Source organism: Truncatella angustata, assembly GCF_020726525.1.
Source record: "Truncatella angustata strain MPI-SDFR-AT-0073 chromosome Unknown BKA67scaffold_1, whole genome shotgun sequence".
NCBI classification, from domain to species: domain Eukaryota; kingdom Fungi; phylum Ascomycota; class Sordariomycetes; order Amphisphaeriales; family Sporocadaceae; genus Truncatella; species Truncatella angustata.
In genome coordinates this window covers 753,065-778,016 of record NW_025763381.1, presented here as the reverse complement: position 1 = coordinate 778,016, position 24,952 = coordinate 753,065, and the positions used below count along the sequence as shown (strand labels likewise).

General features: G+C 46.9%; 7 protein-coding genes across 7 annotated transcripts; 2 read left to right on the top strand and 5 right to left on the bottom strand.

Moving 5' to 3' along the window:
- Positions 1-169: 169 nt before the first annotated feature.
- BKA67DRAFT_633744 (linoleate diol synthase) lies at positions 170-3,883 on the bottom strand. Its single transcript, XM_046105628.1, has 4 exons — positions 3,280-3,883; positions 3,000-3,223; positions 920-2,941; positions 170-866 (listed from the first exon to the last, which is right to left on the bottom strand). The coding sequence occupies exons 1-4, from the start codon at positions 3,877-3,879 to the stop codon at positions 233-235; spliced, it is 3,480 nt and encodes a 1,159-aa protein (XP_045963242.1). The 5' UTR covers positions 3,880-3,883; the 3' UTR covers positions 170-232.
- Positions 3,884-7,428: 3,545 nt separating this feature from the next.
- On the top strand, positions 7,429-8,273 carry BKA67DRAFT_543592 (uncharacterized protein). Its single transcript, XM_046101197.1, has one exon. The coding sequence runs from the start codon at positions 7,711-7,713 to the stop codon at positions 8,056-8,058; it is 348 nt and encodes a 115-aa protein (XP_045963241.1). The 5' UTR covers positions 7,429-7,710; the 3' UTR covers positions 8,059-8,273.
- Positions 8,274-10,059: 1,786 nt separating this feature from the next.
- On the bottom strand, positions 10,060-11,932 carry BKA67DRAFT_543590 (putative serine dehydratase domain-containing protein). Its single transcript, XM_046101196.1, has 2 exons — positions 11,522-11,932; positions 10,060-11,441 (listed from the first exon to the last, which is right to left on the bottom strand). Exons 1-2 carry the CDS (start codon positions 11,693-11,695, stop codon positions 10,248-10,250), a joined length of 1,368 nt encoding a protein of 455 aa, XP_045963240.1. The 5' UTR covers positions 11,696-11,932; the 3' UTR covers positions 10,060-10,247.
- Positions 11,933-12,294: 362 nt separating this feature from the next.
- On the top strand, positions 12,295-14,761 carry BKA67DRAFT_6195 (uncharacterized protein). The gene is made up of 2 exons (XM_046105462.1): positions 12,295-12,635; positions 12,695-14,761. Exons 1-2 carry the CDS (start codon positions 12,420-12,422, stop codon positions 14,612-14,614), a joined length of 2,136 nt encoding a protein of 711 aa, XP_045963239.1. The 5' UTR covers positions 12,295-12,419; the 3' UTR covers positions 14,615-14,761.
- Positions 14,762-14,908: 147 nt separating this feature from the next.
- Positions 14,909-16,410, bottom strand: BKA67DRAFT_509639 (family 28 glycosyl hydrolase; the record flags this gene model as incomplete). The annotated part of the gene is made up of 3 exons (XM_046097254.1): positions 14,909-15,241; positions 15,302-15,531; positions 15,585-16,410. 3 exons carry the CDS (start codon positions 16,408-16,410, stop codon positions 14,909-14,911), a joined length of 1,389 nt encoding a protein of 462 aa, XP_045963238.1.
- Positions 16,411-17,285: 875 nt separating this feature from the next.
- BKA67DRAFT_6256 (uncharacterized protein) lies at positions 17,286-17,771 on the bottom strand. The gene is made up of 2 exons (XM_046105536.1): positions 17,503-17,771; positions 17,286-17,442 (listed from the first exon to the last, which is right to left on the bottom strand). Exons 1-2 carry the CDS (start codon positions 17,702-17,704, stop codon positions 17,423-17,425), a joined length of 222 nt encoding a protein of 73 aa, XP_045963237.1. The 5' UTR covers positions 17,705-17,771; the 3' UTR covers positions 17,286-17,422.
- Positions 17,772-18,875: 1,104 nt separating this feature from the next.
- Positions 18,876-23,131, bottom strand: BKA67DRAFT_652363 (SNF2 family N-terminal domain-containing protein; the record flags this gene model as incomplete). Its single annotated transcript, XM_046106153.1, has 9 exons — positions 18,876-19,232; positions 19,293-19,898; positions 19,954-20,356; positions 20,404-20,508; positions 20,561-20,613; positions 20,661-20,746; positions 20,796-20,873; positions 20,920-21,110; positions 21,159-23,131. 9 exons carry the CDS (start codon positions 23,129-23,131, stop codon positions 18,876-18,878), a joined length of 3,852 nt encoding a protein of 1,283 aa, XP_045963236.1.
- Between the last annotated feature and the right edge of the window lie 1,821 nt (positions 23,132-24,952).

The window sequence follows — 24,952 nt, the reverse complement described above, 5'->3', positions numbered from 1 at the left end:
GCCCGAGTGGTAATTCTGGAGGATCAGTCGATCGGACGCCCAACAACGGTCAAGAGAGCGGCCGGGCGGCACGCGCTAGGCGACGGTCGGCCCTTAGAGGAGACTAATAGGTAAGTGCTCCAAACCATTGATAGTTAGTCTGTAACATAATATTGTGAATAATTTTCTTATATCTTTAACATTGTAAAAACAAAACTATACTCTAAATCAGCTTCACTTAGCTCCTTCGTTTTCAATTCTGGCCCTTTACACTAACCCAGTCCGTGTCAGCGATGTCTCTCTTCTGATTAGACGGGGCATTAATCATCCATCGTACTCTCAATCCTGTCGGCACCGGTGAAAATCTGGTCTGGTCCGGCGTCATGTATACTCTCAGTCCTGTCCATTCTTCGCCGCCACCTTCAACTGCCTTTCTTCCAACTTGTCCTCTCCACTCCTTGAACTCTAGACTTTTGCTTTCACCCCTCGGCCCAGGGGCTCTTCTCAAACCCGGCAAAGCAACAATCACCTTGAAAGCTGCTGCAAGCGCAACGCGTGTAACGCCATCGCCTAGGCACTTGTGTGGTCCAGCTCCCCAGGGCAAGTATGACGAAAGTGGTCGGTCGAGCGATAATGCCTCTGGGTCTGGAAATGCCAATGGGTCGTGAGAGGCTGTGACTAGATCAACGATAGCACGTTGTGTTGGCATTACCGTATAGCTGCGTAACGAAGATGCACGATTGGGGTTGGGGATGGGTGAAGGTCCGGTGGGATCTGCCGGATTAGGAAGACATGGCACGTCATCTCTTATGTTTTGTGCAGGACGCATGTTAGGAACCTGGCGAGCTAATACGACTGTGCCCCGAAGTCTGATGCCTTCGAGCATGCTGAGCCATTGTTAGCTTGATTGCTATCATTACAAATGCACATGAGGACTCACTAGTGCAGGAGCTTATCATCTGCTTCGGCTGTATTTTCGTGAGCTAGGCGGTACAGCTCCGGTAAATGTTTATTTCCCGCGCCAAGGAAATAATCCAAGCATTGTGACAGAATACCCGACATGATTGTCGTGCCAGCAGCTGAGATGGGCATAACAGTTCCGGCAATGCACTCTTCAATGCTCTTGCCTTTTTCCATCATGCGTGAGAGAAGTTGGCGCCCATAATCTGGTAAACTTGGCCAGTTCACATCATCGCCCTCGTTCCGTTCGGGGCTTTTGGGATGGGATCTGCCAAATCCAAGCCGGGTAGCCATGCCCGTGAGCCACCCAGCGCGGTAATCGGTCTCAGCTTCGAGCCGGACAAGCTTTTCCAAGCCCAATGCAAGTTCCTTGGCCAAAGTCCGCAGTTTGAAAGAATTGGCTGGGTCGCTATCGAAGAACACAGTGGTGAACATGGCTGTGAGTAGTCCATAAAGCTCTTGTTCGGTGTAAATACCATGGGGTGATGTCTCTACCGTCTTGATAGGAAGCGCGAAGAACTCAGCTACGAAACGTGTGTTCACTGGAACAATGACGTCGCGAACGATGTCGACCTCAAAAACATTTGGGTTGGATTCGATGGGCGTAAAAGGCAATCGCTGCCGAGACTTCATCAAAAGATTGCGGGTAGTATGCGTGAAGAAATATTTTATCTCGTTCTCCCATTCTTTAGGTTGATACAAGCACTTGCTAACATGTTCACGATTATGTTGATTGGCGAAACCGTCTCCCGAAAGACAAAAGTCCTTCGCAAAAGTTTTTTGCGGAGGGCTGACGAGATAGGAAATAGCCTCGCCCCAAGGTACATAGAAGTCCGTATTGTTGTTCAACACGTGCATAACGGCCTTGTGTGATTTGATGATCACCGGATCCGGCTTCCTTTCTGGTCGTGCCCAGGAGTATGCATGGACAGTACCAAGATTTTTATGAATCCCCATGTTCTCCGCTGGAGACACAAAAGGAAAGTGGGCATATATGCTGTTGTATACGAAATGGTTGGGGAAAGCTCTGAAGATGAGTTTATGCATAACGTGGCCTTGGTTGACGCTGAGATCGAAGTTTGACTCGTTATAGCCCCAGTTTGTTAGGTTCCTGGGCGTATAATCGATAGTATAAAACCGATCGCCTCTAACCAGTGCTACAGCATCTGATAGGATTGCCTGAGAAGTTGTGTAGCCAATACATAATCCGGAACCAGACATTGGCGGTTTAGGCTTTTCCACCACAATACCTGGGTATAACTCAACTGAATCTGGCGTATCATAGAGTGCCATCAAGCGCTCGGCGATCTCTGGATCTGGGTTGATATCCTCAAATGTTTCATGTTTCTTGAGGCCGAAATGTTGCCGGAACTCATTGAGAGTAGCGACATGCCAATTTCTTGACTGTGTGATGCCCAGCAACTCGACAATTCTCATGACACTTGGTACCTGGCTAGCACCAAAAGCACCCGCGACATCCTCGACAGACGAGGCAAGAATATCCACAAGATCATCGTCTGAGTACGTCCCGTCGGTATCTCTCTTGAGTTCAGCGAAGGGTCTTTCCTCTGGGCGGTCCGGTATCCCCTTCTCAAATCGGGTGAGAGCGGTAAGCATTTCTGAAATTGTTGCCTTTGCGGGATCGACTCCTTCCAGTATCCCACGTAGTAGATTGGTTGTCCATTTCTCATCGCGTTGCGATATAGCGCTGTGCCATCTATAGATAAGGTTGAACTCTACTGAAACGTGGTTTCCTGTCGCTACGGATGCAGGGTTGCTATTTGTTGCGCTCCTGTTCTCCTGTGTTCTAGGGTCCAAGTCCCAAGTGGAGCCCGAGCGGTTCAGGTTCAAGATTGTTCTCACGTAGTCTTTCAGAATTATGTTAACATAAAGACCACAAGTGATTAGGCGTCCGGTCTGGAAGAGATCGTTATCGTATTCTTTCCAAGCTCTGTCGTCGTGAGCTGACGCCGGTTTCTTGAAACGGCAATTTTCATTGATGCTGTTACATGTCAAATTGCGTCAGTACTATCTCATGATGATGCATCATATACGCTTACTGTGCAAGTTGTGTCACAACGTAATTGTGAAATCGATTGAACATAATCAGGAACGCGCCCACGCCGGGTGGGTTGCCGAGCACACGCTTGGATGCAAAACAGTCTGACTTCAAAAATCCATTCTTCAAAGTTCTCATAGCCATTTGCTCTTCTTTGTTACTACCGTACAATGGAGACAAGTCAAGATAAGACGATGCCATATTCTTGTTTTGATCTTTTGCGTCCTGTTGAAAATACTGAAATTAGCATATGAAACCCGATTCCCAATCTCGAAACGTACGGTCTGGAAGCAGTCGTGCGTGATAATGGTGGCAAGATAGAAAAACATGCTAGAAATCTTGTTTGGGTGTTCGCGAAAGTGAGTTCCGTCGCCACGAGACATGATACTATCGAATATTATTCCTGGCTCGGGCAGGTCAGGGTTCTGAAACACGCTCGTAGAGACAGTGCGGGCACAAGGTGTTCCCGAAGCACCTAGTAGAGGATCACGCGAATTGTTATAGGAACCATCTGCCTCTCTATATTTCAGGTCTTTGTCTAACGTCCGAGGTGGTGGATGCTCCAGCGAGTCCCAGAGTGTGTTGACAAACCCATTAGTAAGCTGTTTCCCGACATGAGAGTGAGGAGGTAGTTTAGCTAAAAGAGTGATCAGGCGCTCAAGGAACAAGCTGTTGTCGTCTTCCTCGCCTGTCGCGGCAATTTTGACAAGATCACCAAGTGTTTTCACGTCTTCATGCCCGAGCTCAAGGAGATCTTGGAGTAGACCTGTATCTTTGGTGGTGTCATCGTTTCCGGGAGTGACGGAATACTTAGGAATTGGCGATAGAGCTCTAAGAATGACTTGAATCGTTTGAGCAAATGCTGATTGGAAAGATGCCATAGTTTCGATCACAGATTTTACACTTAAGTATTATCGAAAAGGAAACGTGGTATGGCTCCAGCAAACAGCCGAGTCGAGCTTATATACCCGAATTTGGTGATCTTGCCACCATGAGCCTCCAGAGGCGTTCAAAAATGATTAATCCTATAATCGCTACACACTGCTGCGATTTACATCCAGCTCCAAGCTCCTATCATTGCATCCCGTGGCAAATAATACAGTCAGCGCTAAGAATGCTTGACGAGAGTACAAGGGATGCCACAATTTGAAAATATCTACAAAGTATTGAGATACCCATATCTGCCTATATTTGAATACGTTCAACAAAGTACGCTGTACAGAAGTAGTGACAATATAAGCACCAGGTGCCCGGAGCCGAGACCATGCCAAGCTCAAATCTAAGGGACCGGCCTTCGGGCCCGAATAGCCACCAACTAATACGCCATCGCACTTGAAGCAACTCATAGGCCATGGCTGGATGTAATTTTACCCAAAAAAAGAATAGCGTTCATCCGTGTGAGACTGAACGTTTGGAGAAGGGAATTTTTCTGCGGTCATTAGTCCGACGCTTTGCCTTGCGCCCCATTCGGCGAACAGTGACTCAGGGCGGCCTATGGTTCTTCCCCCGAGCCCCCAGCAGCCAGTCACACAACATGATCGCCAAGCTCTCCAACATCAAGAACCCGACTTTGCAATTCGGTACTTTTGAGAGTCGTTACACCGAAGACGGTTTCCTGCACAGCGAGCAAACCAGCCTCGTACAAGGCGATCATTGGCACTGACTCCGGTATGGGTGTCATTATCGCAATTCACGTCATTGAACCAGAGCATCCTCACGGCTTCGCTGGTTTGACAAGTGTATTTCCTCATAGAAAAAGTCACCTGCTTTGATCTGGAGGACAGCAAAACAACATGCGCAGCCATGCTAAGATAGATTATATTGAAAACCTGAGGGGCCGAATCCAGTTTGTGTTTTGCTGGGTCAGAGCTCAGCTAGATACCATCGAAGATAGTAACAGAGTCGCCTCGTGAAAATCATCGTTTGCGAATGCGAAGTCCAGTTGAGCGCAGTATTGACAACTTTGTTCGTCAGGCGTCTTGACAGCACCTAGCGATGGCTTATGCTGGTGGCACAGAAACTGAGCAGTGCATTTCTGAGGTAAATTCGCTCAGTTTGACCATCGGGGAGGATTTCGCTGTTCTTGAAGGTAATTTTCTTTCCGGGTTTGCAGAACGAATGGTGCCATGAGGCCGAGTTCGTTGTGTCCACCAAGTGCAGCCCTCTTCCTTGTCCTCCGTGTCTCTGATTAACCCGAAAACTTCAAAAGCTTAGCCCTCGGACACCTGAATCTCTCGTCTTGATTTAGCTCCTGTACGAGCAACGTGAAAACGAGCGTTTCTGCGAACGTGATCGATTCTTCCAATTCTTCGATCTTCCGAGTTAGACAAATCGCCATTCTCGGAGGGTGGGCAAAAGCGACGTGGCGTGATTCATTTTTGTCTCTCTCGGAACTCTGATGGAATTATCTAGGTCTTCTATCTCTACCTCATGCCTCATATCGAATGGCATATATGCCTACTAGGTGTTGCCGCAGGAACGAGTGTACCGCCATTGCTGACAACGCTTTTACCGCTTATTCTGTGACTTCAATAGCTCTCAAGAGATCCGACTTGTTCTGATTTCTCGAGAATCGGGGCACTGAGAAGGAAGTCAAGACTATCCTTCCTTTACGTCAGATCTGGATCGTCATCAGATGGATGTGGCATCTACCACTTGCTGTTGTTATTATTGTTATTTATTGTCGGTGTCGTTGTTTTGTCCGGATGGCTTCATCGAGAAGCGAACATTCCCAGTCTGCTAATATCTTTCATAGCAAGCTCGCACAAATTATCCACACTAACCTGCACGCTAAGGGGATCGTCAAATCGTGTTTGATCGTAGTACAGCCCTAGTACGTAGTAAAAGTGGTTGGTCAAACTCCGAAGCCATATAGGGAATATCTGATTCTAGACGAAAGGGTGTAAACAGTGATAGACACGTTATTAAAGATGATGAAGAATAGGAGTCCTTTGATATGGAGACTGATGTGACGGTGAGAAACAGAGCTAACTTCTGTTGCACTGAAAGCTACCTAACCCAGGTTAGTGTGGTTGCCACAGGTGAACACCTGTGGCATCCAATAAAAAGACAGTCGTTCTCTGAAGCATGTCTATCGGACACCCATAGGCAATCCTAGGATGTTATCAGTCTTCGTAACAGATGTTAGATTGTTCAACAGGCAGCTCGCTTGGCGATGTTGTCGGTGTTGGCTATACTAGAAAGACAGTTTGAGATTTGCTGGGATTACATAGTAAGGGACGAATATTTGGAGAAAAGAAGAAGGAAAAAAGGTGTAGAATTTAAATCATAATGCAGTTGCCACTGGCAGTCTAAGCGTCTACTTCAAAGATGCTCTGCATGTGATTAGTCGTGGCGTGAGACGAAGAGTACAGCAAGCGTCCGCCATGACAGCTCATCAGACTGCAAGAGCGCCCTGTTCAAAATCCACTACTGTTGTGATCTTACTTGGTGATGCGTAAAGACACAGCCTCCGTGCATGGGCACTTATGAATGTCAATCTCGCGCATGTGAGGCGGAGGTGTGCGCAGATGTGTGAAGGCAAATACGCCAGTCTCCAATCTAGGGAGAACTCAAGAGTCTACGATATCGTGCACCTCTTTGGTATAAGAATGCGGTATTGGTCTGACAAGACAGATAAAATAGCCAATTCGTACAACGCCGAGAAATCAGCCAAAACTTTTGATTGTGTTTCTTTAGTTACCAGTTATCCTTAAACCAACGCGCTGATCGCACCATGTGCGGAGTCAACGAACTGTGTGTTTGTTGGCTACAAAGGAATTCGTAAGTGTATCAACGTTAGTATTGATAAGTGACGATTTTCTTATACTACAAGGTTTACTAGACTGGTAAAATTTGCTGGTAAGCATGCGAAGAGGACGAAAACTTGTGGACGTTGGTCTCAATGTGTCCAGTATTAAGAACTTCTCAAAACCTACAACTCAACAACTATGTATCATTGAGACGTCGTGATATCTGAAAGACACAGAATATGCCAAAGCGAGGTGACCATTGAACTGGCTGAGCTCTGCGCCAGATTGGGCGGAAAGTTTCGGCTAGTCATCTTACTTAGACTGATGACGGTGCTAGTTGAAGCAGTAATGAAGATATTACTGTACTATGTAGTTATCACTAGTTAGATCAATGCCAAGGAGTGAAACTTGGGGTTGATGGTGATGAAAAAAGGCGTAGATTAGAGTTTGCTTATTCAGAGCGTAGGTTAGAGTTTGCTTATTCAGGGCGTAGGTTGTGCTATTCTATAGTTAGTAGCTTAACCCACTGCATATTATTCTATTGTCGGGGTGCATAACAGCGATTACTGTATATGAGAGGCTCTCTCAGTATCATCGTCATAATTCGATAATCATTTTTAGTTGAAGTTTTACACCGATTCAAATCGTCGAAATTTTAGCTTGCTTGAAACTTTATATATGGATTTCATTACTACATAATATAAGCGTTAGCAAAGCTTCGAGGGATAGTAGTGAGATATTGAGGGAAAGCTGACAGCAGGATGGAACAAAAACATGTGAAATTACTGGTCAAAATCGGCACATATATTTGAAGAAGTCGTCCTGCATTTCTTCAAGCAAGTCCTTGAATCTTCTGCCAACATTAATAAGAAAGACTGTCTAAGCAAACCCACAAGACAACTCTTCATTTCTCAATCAATCAGCCAAAACCCCAAGAAATATAGACAGAAAGCATCCAAAATGCGCTGCTTCACTTTTGTCTCAACACTAGGCCTCGTTTTCGCTGCCACCGACGCAGATAACAAGGTTTATCGCCGCCAGATCTCCGGGGTCGAGTTGCTCACGCTTAACGGCATCCCCGGACTCGGGACGTTCACAGGCGTTGGCATTCCGGGTGAATGCCAAAATCTCCCGAGAAACATCAACACCTTCACCACGGCCGAAGCGACGCCCGGCTTTGTATGCCACGTTTACACGGGCGGGGACTGTACTGGTTCTTTTATAACCGTCCCCGGCCCATCTCTTCTATCCCTAGAAACGCCTACTTGGCAAAGCTGGGTGTGCAATTGCGCTGCTTGTAGCGATTGAAGGAAATATGACTACGGTGTCATTTTGGAGTAGGCGTTATTACACATACTTGTCACTATAATTAAAACACCCAGTCTTTCATATGATTCATGGAGGGTCTAATTGTTCTCTATAAAGGAAAGCCTATATCTGCTCGACAGACTCCAATCTCTTGGAATGCGTGGTGGTACAAGAATAGTGTACATAGGTTGCGTAGTCACAGTATCTATTTATTCGGCTATAAACTTCTCCTGTTCCATTTTAACTGACAAGAAATAACACCAAGCATGATATTTTGCTTCTTGCTTTAACCGGCCATATATGAACACATAGGTTTGCGGCTCACTCGATATCCTTTTGCAAACTCTGAGCTCAGAACTATCAATCCATACAATCTAGGATAACCTGTAGTTGACGCAAACTGCTAGCAGCGAGTCTGAGATTGACAGAAACTATGCACCATTAAAACTTCTACAAGAAGCACTCTTCAATCAACCTTCTGCAACGAAAAAGAATTCTCTGGGAGAATTTCTATCAACGACCAATTCCAGCCCCGAGTCACCCACTGATATTCAGCGAAGCCACGGGTCAGAGCTATCTTTTCATAGAAATATTTCTGATCCAACGTCTAGCGACATTGGCTGTAATCTTCAACACGACCCGAAATCTCTGAGAGCGATATTGTTAGAGCTTATCCGTTATCGGACTACTATTAGGCATATAAGGGCTACAATATTTTATATGTAATAGAGATTCGGGCTCAGCGCGTCAATGCTAGCACCCTAGCACTCCCTTTCAACACTATCCTCCGACATATATGCTGCTACTACTCCAGAGTTGTGTCGAGTTGACTGCTCCGGTGCTTCCCACATCCAATGATTAACAGCTTTCCCAAGGGAAGACATCCGATGAATCGGAGCTGAGTTTTCGGCCAGACTTTTCCGCCGATGAGATTCGTACTATCATACAAAAACTTAAGGATTCACCAAACGCCAGTCCATTTGGCTCACTAGAGAAAACCACACAAAACTCCTCGAGCCTGGTGATATCCAGACTCTAATGCCTCTTAACAAGACGAGGCCCTTTTCTTGGGGCAAAAATAACCCATACACAATATTTGCTAGGAGAAAGGGCGATTCGACAGAGTTGCCCATGTAAAAAGTAGACTGACGCACGGCGATCCAAGTGCAGAAGCGAAATTCAAGAAAATAACATCTCAAAGGTACCTGTCGAAAATTATTGATGTATATTTGCATGAAAACAGGTGAAACAGGGTCATTTCCTATATTCATCGCCAGTGGTACAAAGTCAATCTTTGAAATACATGTTTAAACAAACAAACATGCCAAAAGGTTGACAAAGGGGCTTTACACGCCGCAATATAATAATCAACAACTTGATACAAATGTAACACAAAATCCGGGTCCGTGATTTAAAGTGCTGTAGAGCAGAATCTATATCTAAGTCTTATATGAAATCAAAAAGCCTTGCTGTCTATTGTGAATATTTCTAAGCTAATTTGATGACATCAAGCTTGTATGCCAACCTTCAGACTTGGATCAGGGACATATCTGAAGACAAAACAAGCGTGAAGGTGATACGTGATATTCGGACCCACAAACGCGGAAAATGGAGACAGATAAGTAGGGATTATTGTGTAGCTGTCTAATTTGTACGGATAATGGAATAAGACTCCTCTAATAACCCATTGAGGCAACGCATGTTTGAGCTGGATCGAACGCTTGCAAGGGTTGGGAGCCTATGAATCGCCTATCGCATGACTAATGGGTCTCAAAAACATACCATTACATTATATTGTAGCCCTTTCCATGTCAATAATTGCGAGTGAAGAATTACAAGACGCAAAATAACTCACGGGGATCCTGAAAATTCAAAGGCTTGAGGGCATGTAACTTTGCAAAATCATGTTCTCTCAGGAGCCGTGGACCCGTTAGACGATGGCTGAAATTGTGTTATGTTGGTAAAAGTGTCTATTACACGAGAATTCCAGACGGCATTGTTGTCAACGTATAATGTATTGCGGTAGTAGTCGATTCTCGTTGTACTATGAACAATCAGATGCCTTGGCTTTGCTATTGGCAAATTGACTTGTAATAAATATGTTGACCGGAGATCGATGTTATCAACGAAAGATAGATGCCTTCTAAAACCATAGTTTTGGATTAACAGAGTGCGTGTTGAATAACGTTCTACCAGCCGGACGCACGAACCCAAACATCCTGCACAATGTCAGGCTCTAAGATATCGGAGTCCACTACAAAGTAATGACCATACATCGCACCTGTCACGCAGGCATGATTTGGGTATAGTCTCAACGTCTGTCCAACTTCAAGTGGAAGTCTAGGCAACTGAGCTTCCTTTGGCCAATCCGCAAGGTCCCACGAGATCACACAGTGCTCCTGGCTGATTCTTTCCACAATCATCCGCGAATCGCCGTTAGCCTTGTGGCATTTTTGTGACCGGCCGACGACAGCCCATCCCTTATATGAGGCACATGGTTCTCTTCCAAGACCCAAAGTTCCCACAGCCAGAAGTGCTTCAGGCTTTTGTCGTTCCCCGTCATTGTATACACTCACGACCTCAGCGGCGACAGAAAGAGCAACCTCACCATCCACGTGGCCGAGTGAATTAATCGATCTTGTTGAAAATTGCTGCATGTCCATTACGCTGTAAACACCAGCATGCAGCTCGAGTGTAATTTGGCACCCACCGATTTCGAAGTTTGAGATGTCCTCGAGGGCCCTTTCGAGAGTTATCGTCGGTCCTGACATTCCCGCATTGCGTCCTGCAAAATTTTGAATAGCTACAACCTGGGGCGAAGCGCCAACGCTTATCATTATAGAATGGTGCTTAGGAAGGGAGGCTTGGTTGTAATTGAGGGCGTCGAGGCATCCATTGATTTCAGAGCCAAGTGCATCCATTGCCTCCGAGGCCGTAGTCCCGGCATAGCTCAAACTCGAATGTGAATATAGTCCAACAAAATACACATCACCTTCAGACTCTAATCGTGCGATCTCGTCAATCAATCCGCCCTTATTCAACGAGGATGGTGGTAGCCCTGCTCGGTGGTATCCGGTATCGACTTTGAGGAAAACCCCGCTAGGAAAACCGGCCTCCTGGCGAAAGACTAGCAAAGGCTTGAGATGAGACGGATGGTCTATCAGCAACGTAATACTACCCGGTCCCAATCTTCGTGCAAGCTGTGCTACTCGCGAAGTTTGAGATGGTGGGAGTGGCACACTATAGAGAATATTGATGGCCCGGCCGCTCTCCTTCAAGTTGCATAGCGTCGGTAGCAAGTGTTCAATTTCAGCGACCGTCGAAACAGCCAAATGGACATCGTGCATGTCTGATCCGATCTGCAGGAGAGCAAGCTCGGATGTCTATACGTTGAAGTCAACGAACTCAAGCTCCAATGACAGGCAATTAACGGAGCAGGCTTATACGCCCGGCTTTGACGGACCTTGTGGGTTTTGACGTGTGCTCTGAAGTTAACGTTCAGCGCTTGGACGGCTTGCAGCATTGTGGAACAGTGCCGGCGCGCTATTGCGACATCCATAATAGCGGCGGGTTTGGGAAGACTCGAGACATCGCAGCCTTTATATTGCTGTAAAAGATCTTCTTTGGATTGATGCATCTTCTCACCAGTTCATGTCGTATCATCAACCGTTTCCGTAAGTGCATAAAGTATGTGGAAGTTGAATGGATTATCTCAATTTGAGCTTCAAGGTAGCCAGAAGCATAAATCAAATCGAGACTTATCAGATGTGAGCATTGTAACGAATGAGGGCAATTATATACTTTGCGGATTCTAGTACCACACAGCGCCGTGGCAAGCAGAAGGGGGGGAGGGTAAGAGAGAGCAATATGAAACGAGCGTTCCCGCGCACCAATTGCAGCTTGGTAACATTCGGAAATCAGAATTTAGCTTCGGGCGATTATATAATGGATTTTGCAATTGCTTTTTGCTGCCACAAATATTGCCATGCTCCATTGCAGGAAGCATAAGATGGTTACATTGTCGCTCCCACGCACTCTTTCAGGTATAGTGCTATCCACTATAGCTCCGCATTGTATTCCCGGCGTTCCAACCTAAGGTTAGACCAGTAAACACCATAGAGGAAACCTCAGTTTTATCTCCCTGATAGACGACTTTGGCACTTCCAAGACCTGTCATCCTGGATCTTATGATCCCAACATCTGAAGCCAGTATCATCCCGTGTAGCACGACGCATCTCAAAGACAATCTGTTGGATGAGCAGCCCTAGCGGCAACGAGCAGGTGCCGAAATCTACAGTACGCTTAGCTAACATTAGTGAATAGCAGCGTCAAGTTAGTGGTCGCGGCCTAAATTGACCACTATGGATCTCGTGCTATGGGGCAAATTGACTCGCTTCACAAAAGATCTCAATAGTTCCCGCCTTTTCCCTCATCCGACCTCGTACAATATCCAAGAATGTTTGAGTATTTCGCGATTATCAGGTACTATGTATGCTCCCGCTCCACCTCGAAGAAAGAAAACAAACATCACTCGGAGTCGGACAGGCTGCCAGAGCTGTCGGCAGCGACGGAAGAAGGTTTGTAGGGAGTTCTATTCAACAAAATCCGAGTAATCAATGACCGTTTCCATGTTTAGTGTGATGGAGCAAATCCTTGTGGCACATGCCTCCGTCTCGGTAGACTATGCGAACCGGTCGCAATTAAACCACAATTCCGGCTGGTCGAGTTTAAATCGGCTACCGACATTCCTCAGACGAATGTGTTAGGATTCAATGCTGCACCTCCAGTACCTGCAGCACTGGCACTCCCCATACATGACCAATCTGTTCGGCATGCTGAGCGATTTGCTCCTCTCGACTGTGCTGAGGTCTTCTCGGAACCAGCACTTCCCCATGTCGTGAGGAGCTCTGCTGGCGCTTGGAATCTCGAGGTCAACGCTGTTATATATGATCGTCAAGCAGCAAGTGGAATTGGCGTGCCTAATCCACGGACTAAAAGACCACTTTCCCATGTTTGGAGAACTGTCCAGCCGCCCGCTAAGATTGGCGATGCATTGTCGATCTTGCCAGTCACAAACACATTCCTTAGTATACCTATCAGGCTTGATAAGGATCAATTCTATCACAAGATTTGGCAAGATCAATGTGTTCCAGCGTTGCATGTTGCATTCTGCGAGGTTGACATTTTGAGGAGTCCACCTCAAGTAATCACGAATGCAATTTCGGCACTTTCTGCCTGCCACTTGAGTCGAATTCGACCTCAAAGAAAGCATCACAGAACAATGGAAGACCCAGGTCGTATTTTTAGACCAGATGTCGACCACCAAACAATTAGCCGAGAGTTCTACGGATCAGCTATACACAGTGTGGTTCGATGGAGTCGGTCGGACTACCAACAAAATCTTGCTGCTGCATTAGCCGTTCTGATACTCTTCTGTCATCTCGAGTCCATGATGAGTGGCTTCCAGGACTTTGCCATCCACTCTAACGCTGTTGAGCTGCTGCTTGAGCCAAGGCGGAAAGGTATGACGACGTGGAACGAACAAGTGAAAGGGCTTCTCGCTGCGTGGGCTCAGTCAAGATTGCACAACTGGTGGAAAAGAGCTCATTTCACCACATCTAGTTTCTTCACAGCTTCAACATCTCTTATCGTTGAGCCGCTATTGTTGCCGGGTCTGGACCGGAAACCCCGCATCCAGCCAACCATCCTTTCGATAATGTGTGAATCCTATCGCCTCAATTGTGTGGCATTCATCCATCTGTGTGACAGAATCACACATCCACACCCAATGCTTTCCTGTTCTGGAGAAACTAGGTCGATGGACCTGTCACCGTCTGGTACTCAGACATTGCACAGGGTCAGTCCTTTGACATGTTCCAGAACGCTGCTTCGAGGCCTAAAGCAAATGACGACAGAGTGGTATGATGGCCTACAATTGTACAATCTTCCAAATGGGCAAGAATGTCATTGTCCTAGTGACGATGAACATTCATCTCTCGACTTGACAATTAAACCTATGCGCTTTCAATCCCACGTGAGCGCCATGAACTATGCCTACTATGTGGTTGCTCGTATCATGCAGCAGACGGAGTATTTTGAGGCTCTTACACCCTCAGGAGACCGCGCGCTTCACACTGGTGGTACTGAGACTGAAATGTGGATATTAGTGCTTTTGCGGATCGCAGCCGGGATCGATTGGGATGAGTGCAAGCGCCTGAACATCTTCACCGTTGGGATTTCAGGCCTGTTGCTAGCGGCGACTCTGCGTTCGCGCAGCCCAGAAATCGGCCTGTGGATTCAGCGCTGGCTGGAGCGCCGTGCCGAAAACAGTCTAGAAGAGGGCAGCTTCCCCGTGTGGCAGATCATACGCATCTTGCGTGTCATCAACCAGGAACGTAGAGCCGGAAGAGACGTCTTCGCCGTCTTCCAGCCGGTTGACGATGGCGGAGGTGTCGGCAAACACGACTCATATAATAGTCAGACGCTCACTTCCATCCTGATCTATGGGAAAGATCGAAGTAGTGGCACATTATATACTACACACCTCGCCATTTGAAATGGTCTAGCATACGCGGATCAACCCAGAAAAATATTGCTTAATCATGTTTCATGTCAAGTCGCATGGGACTAGTTCCTCGTGGGATAATGATCACATCTAGGAAAGCCTAACCTCGTCACCTTCCATTAATACCAGACAACGCATCATCCACACGGTATATATTTAGGACGATTCAAGGCACGTGTGAGAGTATCAGTTATGTGATCATTGAAATTATTCATTAAATTGTTGTGTATGTACAAAAGATGTTCAGCACAATCTGGGTCTAGATTCTCCCACACATCTCGTTCTCTACCACGGCTGAATAGTGCTGGTAGCCTGAGGCACAGAGCACGTAGCCTTAAGGGCAGCAGTGGCTTCGGTAGTGTTGGAAGGGATGCAGGGGTAGTCATCGCCGAGGCCACCCTTGATACCATCGCAAATAATGACAGCATCACCACAGGGGGAGGTGATGTTAAAATTCTTGAACTTGATGTTTTCGCAGACAGCGTTGGGGTTGGTCGAGCAAGTTAATCTAGCGACGGCCTTGCCGTATTTTCCTGAGGTGTAGCCAGAGAAGTTCTCGAAGAGAATGTTGCTGATGTTCATCTGCGATGGGTAGGCTGCACAGGTAGAGGCGTTAACCTGATAGTGTTAGCCATGGTGATTAATTGCCCTGGAAAATGGGAGTGGGTGGGAACTCACGTTGAAGTAGCACGAGTCGAGGAAAGCAGAGTACTCGTTGGCAGCCTGCCAGAAGTTCCTGAATGTGACGTTATCGACGAAACCGTAGCCAACATCAGCACCGGCCCAGGTCTTGATGCGAGCGCCGTGCTGGCCGTTTAGAAGCCAAACGTTCTCGATAACGACGTCCTGAATGTAGCTGTACTCGCCCTTGTACTGGCCAACGGAGCCCATGGACTGACCGTGAGTACCTGTAATTGTTGAGTAAAAACACTTTCGTTCCCTCAGAGGCGGGTTTGCTTACCGTTACAGTACATAGTGTCGACGTGAATGTTGGTGGCGTTGGACTTTGGCGAGAAGCAGTCGTCGCCAATGTTGACCCAGACTTGCTTGACAGTAAGGTCCACAACGTTCAAAGAATCGAAGAAGTCGGTGTTCTTGGGCAGAGCGGAAGCATTGTTCGACTCGGCAGTCACAATGATGTTTTCGAAAGAGACGCCCTTGGAAGTGACAATGAAGTTGGTCCAGCAAGGCGAGTCTTTCTCATGAATACCTTCCATGGCGAAGTTGGTAGCGTTCTCGGCGTAGAATAGAATTGGACGAAGGTATTCGTTGTCGGGGTCCAGGATCTCGAGTCCGGCGAATTCGTTCCACCATCGCTGTCCGTTGCCATTCAGGATACCATCACCGTAAATTTTGATATCCTTGCCACCCCACTTCCAAAACATGAGCGAGTTCTGGAAGGGGTGGCTGAAGGCATTTGCTTGCCAGTAGGGAGTGTCGTTGGTGAATTTGACCTCACCATCCCAGTGGACCTGTACATCATCGAGGAACGTCAGGTCGAGAGGCTTGCCGATGATGTAGAGTTTGTCTTTCTGGAGGTACAAAGTACCGCCATGGTTGGCCTTTTTAAGTCCGGCGTAGAACTCGTCGGCAACATCATCCGTATCGTTCTTGGAGTTCCGGATGGTGACAATTGGTCGCTTGTCATCGCAACCCTTTGACGGTTTGTAAGGGTGCTTCTCACGGAACTGATCGACGTTCCTGGGAACATTGGCTGGAATCTCGCCGAAGTTGGCAAGAGCACCAGCAACAGCCGAGAGAGCAACAAAGAGGGATGAAGAACGCATGTTAGCCGAGTGACAAGGTTTGCAACAATTGAGATGTCCCGTGAGGTCAGGAACCATCTCGCAAGTCAACGACCGAGACTAGGCATCCTTTTATGCTGCCTCTACAGCGTCGTAATGACAATCTTAAGTCCCTGCATCTTCTCCAAACCCGGCACCACGGACCGCGGGGAATAGATGGTCGATCAATAGCACGGTCATCTACACCCGATATGTGGCTTGGTCCTCGCAATTGGTTTCTATATGCGATAGGAGGTGTTCCACCTATCAAGAAGTCGTAGACTGCTGAGCGGCTCTCTGAAAGGCTGGGCATTTTGGCTGAATTTTTCGTGTTCCTGTCTGCTGCACGTGGAGAGGGCTGATCTCATCGGAAATTGTCCAACTGCATGTTCTTGGCGGTAGCGATGATTGATGGAAAAGAAAGAAAACATGCCCGTTGTAAGATTCCCCACAGCCGTGGCCAGGTCAGCCCAGTTCTTGGCAAGTCCCCCCGCAACTACCCCAACTTCTCCGCATATCCACCTATAACCTCGAGATAACCTTCAGCCCTTGAATTCGGTCTCCATATTTTAAGGGCCAAGGCAGCCAAGTCCAGAAACTCGAACTTCCAATTGGTCTCATGGTTATGAACCATATATTTACTGGAAATTTGAACTTGGCGTAACGTACGTTGCTGCTGCCGACTATCCAGCTCTGCGACCAAGAGCGGAGGTGATTGTCTATCCATATTGCAGGAAACATTCATTTCAAACTGCAAGTAAGTCCGATGAAAAGAAGCTGGACTAGTCGAACAGCATTACGTCGCCTGCTCCAACTGTCAATTGCTGCACTCCGCGGTCGGGAATCTTGACTCGCGAAGGACTTTCATGAGGAATACCATAGCTAGGGGTTATCTCTTATTAAGTTAGCCCCTGCGCAGACAATTGAATCTTCGCACACTCGAGGCCGTCACATAGCCTCTGCTAAACTTCTTGCGCTAATATCATTATCTGCAATAGCTATCTACCAGAGATGCTCAAGGAATGGTATTCAGAGGTATATACCATGAATAGGCAACTTATGATTGAAGACCAAATAAGCTCATGATATTGCCATTTATTTGACCCTCCTGTCGCCTGGGAGGTGCCAAACCTTCTCGCCAACCCGTGTGGTTCGTGCTTGGCAGACGCCGTTGGGGTTGCCACGTCTTACCTTGGCATGGGAGCAAAGGAAACGCGGTATGTGACTTCCTGTTATACACACGATGCTTCGGCAACGAAAAGAGGAGAAAGATCAGTAACATAGGAAGAAGATTCATCGGGGGTTTTCATGGGTTTATTGTGTATCTTATTGAAACGGGTATTGGATTCAACCTTCAGTTTTTTCTACGGTTTCTCACCGCCTATCTCCCGCATTACATTCAAATTCGAAACGGACCCCTCCACGGTACGAGGCACCAATGCCAGCTACTGCGGTACGAGGAATTCACGCGCTATCTGGGAAGCATCATGTTTTGCCAAACAAAACATTGGTAGCGCTTTCACAACGGTGGATTTATAAGAAAGAACTGGTTGACATGTACGTGATGTATACATGGGTAATCTGGGTAGTGGTGTTTTGGGGAGGAATATAACAACAGACTGCCATCTGGGAGGAAGTATGCTGTGCATTAGCTGGGTGTGATGTATTGACCAACGTATGTAGTATACGTGCTCAGCGTACAGCGATGCAGTACAGCAGGCAAAATCAGACACCTGCCTCCGAAGTACGCAGAAGGCAGGTGATATGCGACTGGAAGGAAATAACCTCATCTCGGCACAGTTGTGAAGTCTAACTAGCTTCACCAAGTTTACAAGGAAGTGGTGTGACGCTGTTGTGGTCTATGTTTCTCTTTCTCCCCTTTCTCTTCCGATAATTCTCGGCACGGAACGACTTTCTCGTTGCCACACGCGGCTTCAACCCTTCAGATCAATCAACTACGTGGTAAACATCTCTGTATAGCTCTATCACTCTCAGGAAGCCGACTGCCATGAAATGGGCTTCTACCATATTCAGACAGTGTAGTCGAGTCTCGTATACGGGATAATCTGCGTTTGTGTACGCCTACTACCAGGTGCCACGATTCCCATCGCAGGTTTTCTCAAAGATTAAGTCATTGAATTTTATTGAAACTGGTTGCTGTCTAATTCATTTTACCTATCCATGGTCTAGAATCCTACGATCCCGGAACCACACTACCAGACCACATTTGTGACCCGGTTCGAGAAGGCCAGCCTCGGCACACTTTCCTCAATAGGCTAAATCAGAGCATCACAGTGTATAAATAGCTAATACAGAAGCCCGTGATATTGTTGTTGTGCAAGTTGCGTCGTGATGCGAAGTTATGTCGCTGTAATCTAGCGACACCATTGGTGGCTGCCCTATCGCCCAGTCGCCCCTAGCATCGGGTAATACCAATGCTTCAAAGCTTTATTTGCAATCTCGTTCGCTCAGTCGTCGTCGTCACTTTCGTCGGCGTAAGCAGTTACACGAATGTTGCCACTGTCGTCCGTTGTAACGCGACCGAAGAGGCTGGCGATCGTTTCTATAGGGAGATCTTGCCACTTGCTGGCCTTCATAACTTTCTCAATCTGCTCTGACTTATGTGCCTGCAGCTCTTCGAGTCGCTGGTCGATGGTATCGTTGGCAACTATGCATCTGTAATAGGTCTGCTTGGTCTGGCCGTAACGGTAGACGCGGCCAAACGCCTGCATCTCAACGGAATGGTTCCACCAGAGATCGGACATAATCACGCGGTTGGCACATGTCAAATTGAGAGCCACTCCACCGCTCTTCAAAGACATGATCTACATCATGGTTAGCAGCGGCGGACGATTTACGATGGGAATGAAAATATAGTTGCTTACCATAACCTTGGCGTTTGGATCACTGGAAAACTTGTCTGTTGCATACTTTTTCTGTTTGGCAGATAGACTACCGTCAAAATAAATGAATGGAATCTCTTCGTCTTGCAGCATGCGACCGATAACTCGCATCATCTTTGTGAACAATGAGAAAATGATGATCTTGTCATCGGGGGCATCTGTTAGCCATTCGAGTGCTGTTGCTTTGATAGCGGTCGCCTTTGAACTTGGAGTCATCGGCTTCTCCGGGTAATTCTTATCGCTCTCCGTGAAAAAGCGCGTCTTAAATTTGTGGTGCCTTGGCTGGTATCCAAGAATGTCGTCTCCCAGTTGCCTTCCGTCTTTATGTAGAAGCTTGGAAGACGATGGTGTTTCAGCAGCTTCAAATGCTTCTTGAAGAGTGATGCCTCGGCCTTTGGGGTATTTAGAGGTAGCAGAAGGTGGGGTGGATTTAGTCGGCTCATTATCTTCCATATCACAATTCATTTCTATCCTCTTGAGGCCATTAATGAGCCTGCTGCACTCGGGGCATCTTGGCATACGTTCTGTCTTCTCCCAGACGTCGGCGATGTAAGATTTTATGCACTCCGAGCAGAACACATGCTCGCACTATAGATTATCAGAAATTCAATATTAAGGCCACTAAATGATATGAAATACGCACCTCTGCTTGTTTCGGTTCCATTGGATAATCCAAGCAAATTCTGCAAACATCTTCTCTCTGAGCGGCTCGCGCGAGCTCAAGCTGGCTATCCATGTCGAAATGGTAGCCAAAGTTTCCTTTGCCAAACTTAACACCAGTCCCTGTGTGCTTCGCCAGATTGCCAAGGTGGGACCGGATCTGTTGGTACAGTGGCTGTCGACCGCCAATCTCTTTCAGTTGCTTCTGGATGGATCCAATATTTTCGGGCTGGAAGACCTTCCTGAATAGTCCTTCGAGAAGAAACGGATGGGCTGTGGCCATACGTAGGTAATTAAGAAATTCGAAAGCACATTTCTTGATACTTTGACTCTTAGGACTACTAAGAATATCGTTGAGCTCTGACAGCGCGGAGATCTCGATTTCCCTAAATATTATTAGCTTTGCTCTCGGCTAACAGTGAACCGATCATACCGATATATAACGCGTTCTTCACCACTCAGTTCAATACGCATGACACCGTCATGGGAATCCGGAAGAACAAAATAGGGTTTACCCATGAACTTGTCGCTCGAAGTACTGAATTGTGTTAACATCATGAATTTATAATATGTGAAATGGGAGTGTATACCGGCGGAGCATAATATCTGGCAACACAGTTTCAAAGTTTACCATAACATCGTCCTATGACACATGAGTTTTGAACGCTATGTAATGGGTGATCTACCCACGTTTTGGATGTTTCCGAACTTCATCACGAAATTCTGATAAGTAGAAGCAGCTGGCAATCCGATGAAGTTCAAGTACGGGTAAAATTCTGTTCAGGTATCAGTAGCCAAGCACGTCAGTCAGAATGCTTATCATACCATGTATCGAATTGTGGAGAGGAGTACCACTCATACCCCAACGATGCCGACCTTGAAGTGCCAGACAAGCAAGAGATGCTATAAGATGTTAGCAAATGCCAGATATGATAGCTGACAAACCCACTCCGTGTTTTGCGATTCTTGATGTTGTCGACCTCGTCTAGAATGATTCTCCAGAATGGAACCTTGAACAATGGCCCGGTGGCTTCTTCGATCTGCTTCTCTTGATATTTCTGACTCAATCCTCTTTTGCTGAGCTCCTTGCGAAACTTCTCTGATGGGTATTCCGAAGCGACCTCATTGTAAGTCACCATACTGTCACGATTTTAGTATAATATTTCCTTAGAGCGATGTTTGACTTACACAATATCCATTGCTCTGATACAAACACCTGGCGCATCTTCCCCGTGGGCACTGCTCTTGAATTGCATTACATGTTTCAAGGTATCGCCGGCGTGCTTCTTGATCTCCTGCTTCCATTGAGGTAATGCACTTGACGGTACGACGATAAGTGTCGTCTTACTCCAATCGACGAGATCTTTTGTTTGAGCTTGATTAGACACGATGCATGTGAGTGCTAGTACTGTCTTGCCCATGCCCATTTCATCTGCGACAAGGCCGCCGCGAGGAAGTCCATCAACCCCGAACTCTCGTTGCAACATCCAAGCACCACCCACGACTTGATGATCAAGTAGTGTCGTTTTCATGCCCTTTAGGATCCACTTGTCATTATTTGGCTTGCATTGGCCGTCCCCAAAAGCTTGGGAAGCCAGCTTCAGTCTGCGTTCGTCCGAAGCCGCGTCTGTATAGTCCGATCCAGCACCTTCTCTGAGTTGTTTGAACTTATCCTTTTTGTTACTGGCCTTGACCACAGTCGCAGACACACCACCCCATGCCCTACGGTTTTTTATCGGGTCGTGATTGAGCAATGTTTCGAAAAGTTTCTCTCTGGCCTGTCGCTGAGCAGTCGTTGACTTGGCACGCGTTTTCTTGACTCGGTTTTTGGAAAGTCCATGATCAGGGTTTGAAGATCTTCGTTTCCTGGAGCCTCCCAAGAAATTGGCAATATGACCATACTTCTCAAACCATTCACTTGCATTCTTGGCTCGAGGGCCTTGATGGTTTCTAGTCATGTTTCCTCCTTTGCCATCTTCTTTAGTATCCGACCCGAGCTCACTTCCAGATATGAAAATACTGATCTCCGCGTCATCTGAACTATTCAGTCTTTTTCTCTCGCTCTTAATTTCGTCGTCAAGTTTCTGAAGCCGTAATCGTTGCTGCAATTTGACTTTACTAGATACCGCACTCAACTGGATCTGTTCTCGCGCAGATATTTTCTTTCTGAGTTCGTCCATGTCAATGCCGTACTTCATCTGCTGGATATCAGGAAATTCGCTGTCACCCTCATCAAGGTCGGATCCGCTGGGAAAAGCAGCAAGATTGTGAGAAATGGCCGGCTGTTCTAGTGCCAACAAGTCATCATCGTCACTATCACTGGAAAGTTCAATTGGCTCTTCTTCAGTGCCGGCAACACGTGTCTTGGTTGCTTGATGAATGTTATGTAACTGGAAGGAGAAGCTGGTGGTATAATCCTCTTGCTTAATAGATACTGTTGCGTCACCTGCGTTATCTTGAGACACAAGCAAATCTTTGTAGTCGTCATTGAAATCCTGTGGCTGCTGCCTAATTTTCAGATTTGGGTACCATGCTGATGATTGCTCGCCTGGTTCTGTCTTGATAGGTGGATCAGATGATGGTGGCGAAGCGGGCTGAGAGTCATTGTCCGGGCCGGTCAGATCAATAAAACTGTCCGTGTCGTCGAATGGATCCTGTTCAACGAAATCATCCTCATCTGGATAGATTATGTGCTGATATTCGGGTGAATTGTCTTTGACAATGGCATCCTCACCTACAGGAGTTTTGATATTGGCCATGTTGTCAAGAACTTGGGAATTTTGGTACGAAAGTGGTTGTTCTGCAGGATCGTTAGAAGGTTGTAGATGATCTGTTGACAAAAATCCCTCAATTGCGGCGGTGCCGGAGTAAGGAATGTCTGGCATCTCGACATCTTCGGCACTGTTAGCAGTGCCTCTAGCCTGTGCATCTGCTTCAGACTCCTCGGTGTGAGCTTGCATATCATCAGACGTCTGGACAGTGGCAAGATCTGGAAAAGAGTCACTGAGTAGTCGGGAGATGGGAGGCAAGGGCTCGGCATCCTTGTTAATGTTCGTGATGTTCTCCGCCTCTTGGGTAGGCTTCACATTGGATTCGGCAGCCACGTTCAATCCGGCAGAGTCCATTTCGGCGTCTGTGGCATCCTCGAAGGGATAACCCATAGTTCAGTGCTTTGAATCCAGAAGATGTTTACTGACTGTTGGGATGATGATCTAAAGTGAAGATGCGAGGGTGAGGGAATGTGTAAAATAGGCTCAAGTGTTGAGGGAGGAAACTCTAGTCTTTGGTGGACCACCTAGTGAGATACTAGAGTTCCAATGGTTTTGTAGAAGAGCTTGAAACTTCATGAAAGATCAAGATGTTGCTAATATTGAAAAAAAAGAATTTGAAAAAAAGAAAAGGGGGTTACAGAGTCAGTGGATGGAAGAATGTGAGATTAAATAGTTTCCTCCGGAAGCTGCGAGTGTACAATCGAATGGAAGGACAAACCATTATGAGGCAGGAACGGCTGAAAGGATTGTCTCAAGCTTACAGCTGTAATTGTATTGGGTAATAAGATCTGCTTCTCTCTCAGCCAAGGCATGTAGGCAGTGCTAAAGTGACAAAGATGAGGGCATATCATAAAATGTCATTGTTGCTCGAGAGGTGATCTTGATCTTCAAGATGACTGATGCTGAACCTCCCAATCTCCAAACTCTACCACGCTGGAGTGCTCTTGGCCCAACGAAGTATGATGATGAGATACGATTACAGCCTGCGATCAGTTGAGTCAAGTTGTTTAAACAGCTTGGTTGCCCACATAGCTTGCCCATTAGCAGTTCCCGGATCATCGCGTGACAAACTATCCTCTGGCCGTAAGACATCAGGCGTTCCCATAACTTCCTGCAACGCAACATTGCTCGGCATTATGTATAACTATGCACGTATAACTCATATTAACACATCTTCTTATGGTGTATCCATCGTTGCCTCTGCCAACATGTACTTTGGAAGGTATCGGTGTCGTGAAATCTGCTTCTGTCCTGATTTTGGAATTGGGAACGGGTATGGGTATGAGGCAGTCCTGAATCTGGCTATCAATGCTACAAGCTACACAAAATAACTGGAAGTTGTCAGTCTGATGGTAGGCAGCAGTTTTGACATGATGCTGGGTATACAGCGTCTCACGCTGAGCTGGTGCGAATATGGGTGAATATTATTCCTCCTAACACTCGGGGACCACTTCATTGAAATCACTGGGGACATGAACATCGACCCATCTTACTGTTCATACGTCAATCGCATGGCGGTACCGTTCAATCCTGAAAGAGCTGCAGGGTGGGAATGAATGGCAGGCCATGTGGCAGTCCAGCAGAATCACGGACCGAGCTTGATGCATTTCGGATCCGCGATGCTATGCTGTAGGGAGGAGTGTTTAACCTAAGGCTGAATCTAGGCCATGTCTGTGTTGCTCAACGAGGCAAGATGATGCCGGGCGAACTTTACGAGATGGCGTTGGCGGTGGTGGAGCGAAGGACGAAACATGGTAGTTAAAACCTGTCGAGGGGCCTTCGAACTTGAATGGGACGGGCTGCAGCGCCCTGCATAGTGTGACACCAAGAGCATATTGACATACAAATTGGTTCTGAGCTAAGATATTTTCGATGTACTTTGTATCGAAGCCTCGGTAGCACGCTGCTTGCTTGTGGTTACATCTCTCGATCGAAGCCAAAGAAACGTGTGCTGATGTGATCGGAGTCTCTTGATAGCTGTCGCGTGACGCACGACGGTGCCTCGGGCCAGGACGATGGCTGGATGGCAAGCATCGAACCCTTCAAAGTGGCGGTACCGCTAGCCAGGGCCCACCAATCTGCCACCTCTCCACTAACGTCAACGGCGTCTCTCAACAGCAGCGGAACTTGGCCGCGGCGTCACACCCCCTTGCCCCCCTTTAACTGACCTAATCCTTTTATCAATGACGATTCCGGATCTTTATCAAAACC

Bases quoted from the DNA above. Each gene is read 5' to 3' on its own strand.
- BKA67DRAFT_633744 (XM_046105628.1), bottom strand. From the start codon at position 3,879: ATGGCATCTTTCCAATCAGCATTTGCTCAAACGATTCAAGTCATTCTT. The intron at 3,224-3,279 runs GTACGTTTCGAG...TATTTTCAACAG, and splicing joins CGCACGACTGCTTCCAGACC to GACGCAAAAGATCAAAACAA. The intron at 2,942-2,999 runs GTAAGCGTATAT...GACATGTAACAG, and splicing joins GTTGTGACACAACTTGCACA to CATCAATGAAAATTGCCGTT.
- BKA67DRAFT_543592 (XM_046101197.1), top strand. From the start codon at position 7,711: ATGCGCTGCTTCACTTTTGTCTCAACACTAGGCCTCGTTTTCGCTGCC.
- BKA67DRAFT_543590 (XM_046101196.1), bottom strand. From the start codon at position 11,695: ATGCATCAATCCAAAGAAGATCTTTTACAGCAATATAAAGGCTGCGAT. The intron at 11,442-11,521 runs GTCCGTCAAAGC...TTCAACGTATAG, and splicing joins CACACGTCAAAACCCACAAG to ACATCCGAGCTTGCTCTCCT.
- BKA67DRAFT_6195 (XM_046105462.1), top strand. From the start codon at position 12,420: ATGGATCTCGTGCTATGGGGCAAATTGACTCGCTTCACAAAAGATCTC. The intron at 12,636-12,694 runs GTTTGTAGGGAG...TTCCATGTTTAG, and splicing joins GTCGGCAGCGACGGAAGAAG to TGTGATGGAGCAAATCCTTG.
- BKA67DRAFT_6256 (XM_046105536.1), bottom strand. From the start codon at position 17,704: ATGAATCTTCTTCCTATGTTACTGATCTTTCTCCTCTTTTCGTTGCCG. The intron at 17,443-17,502 runs ATGGCAATATCA...CATGGTATATAC, and splicing joins GCGACAGGAGGGTCAAATAA to CTCTGAATACCATTCCTTGA.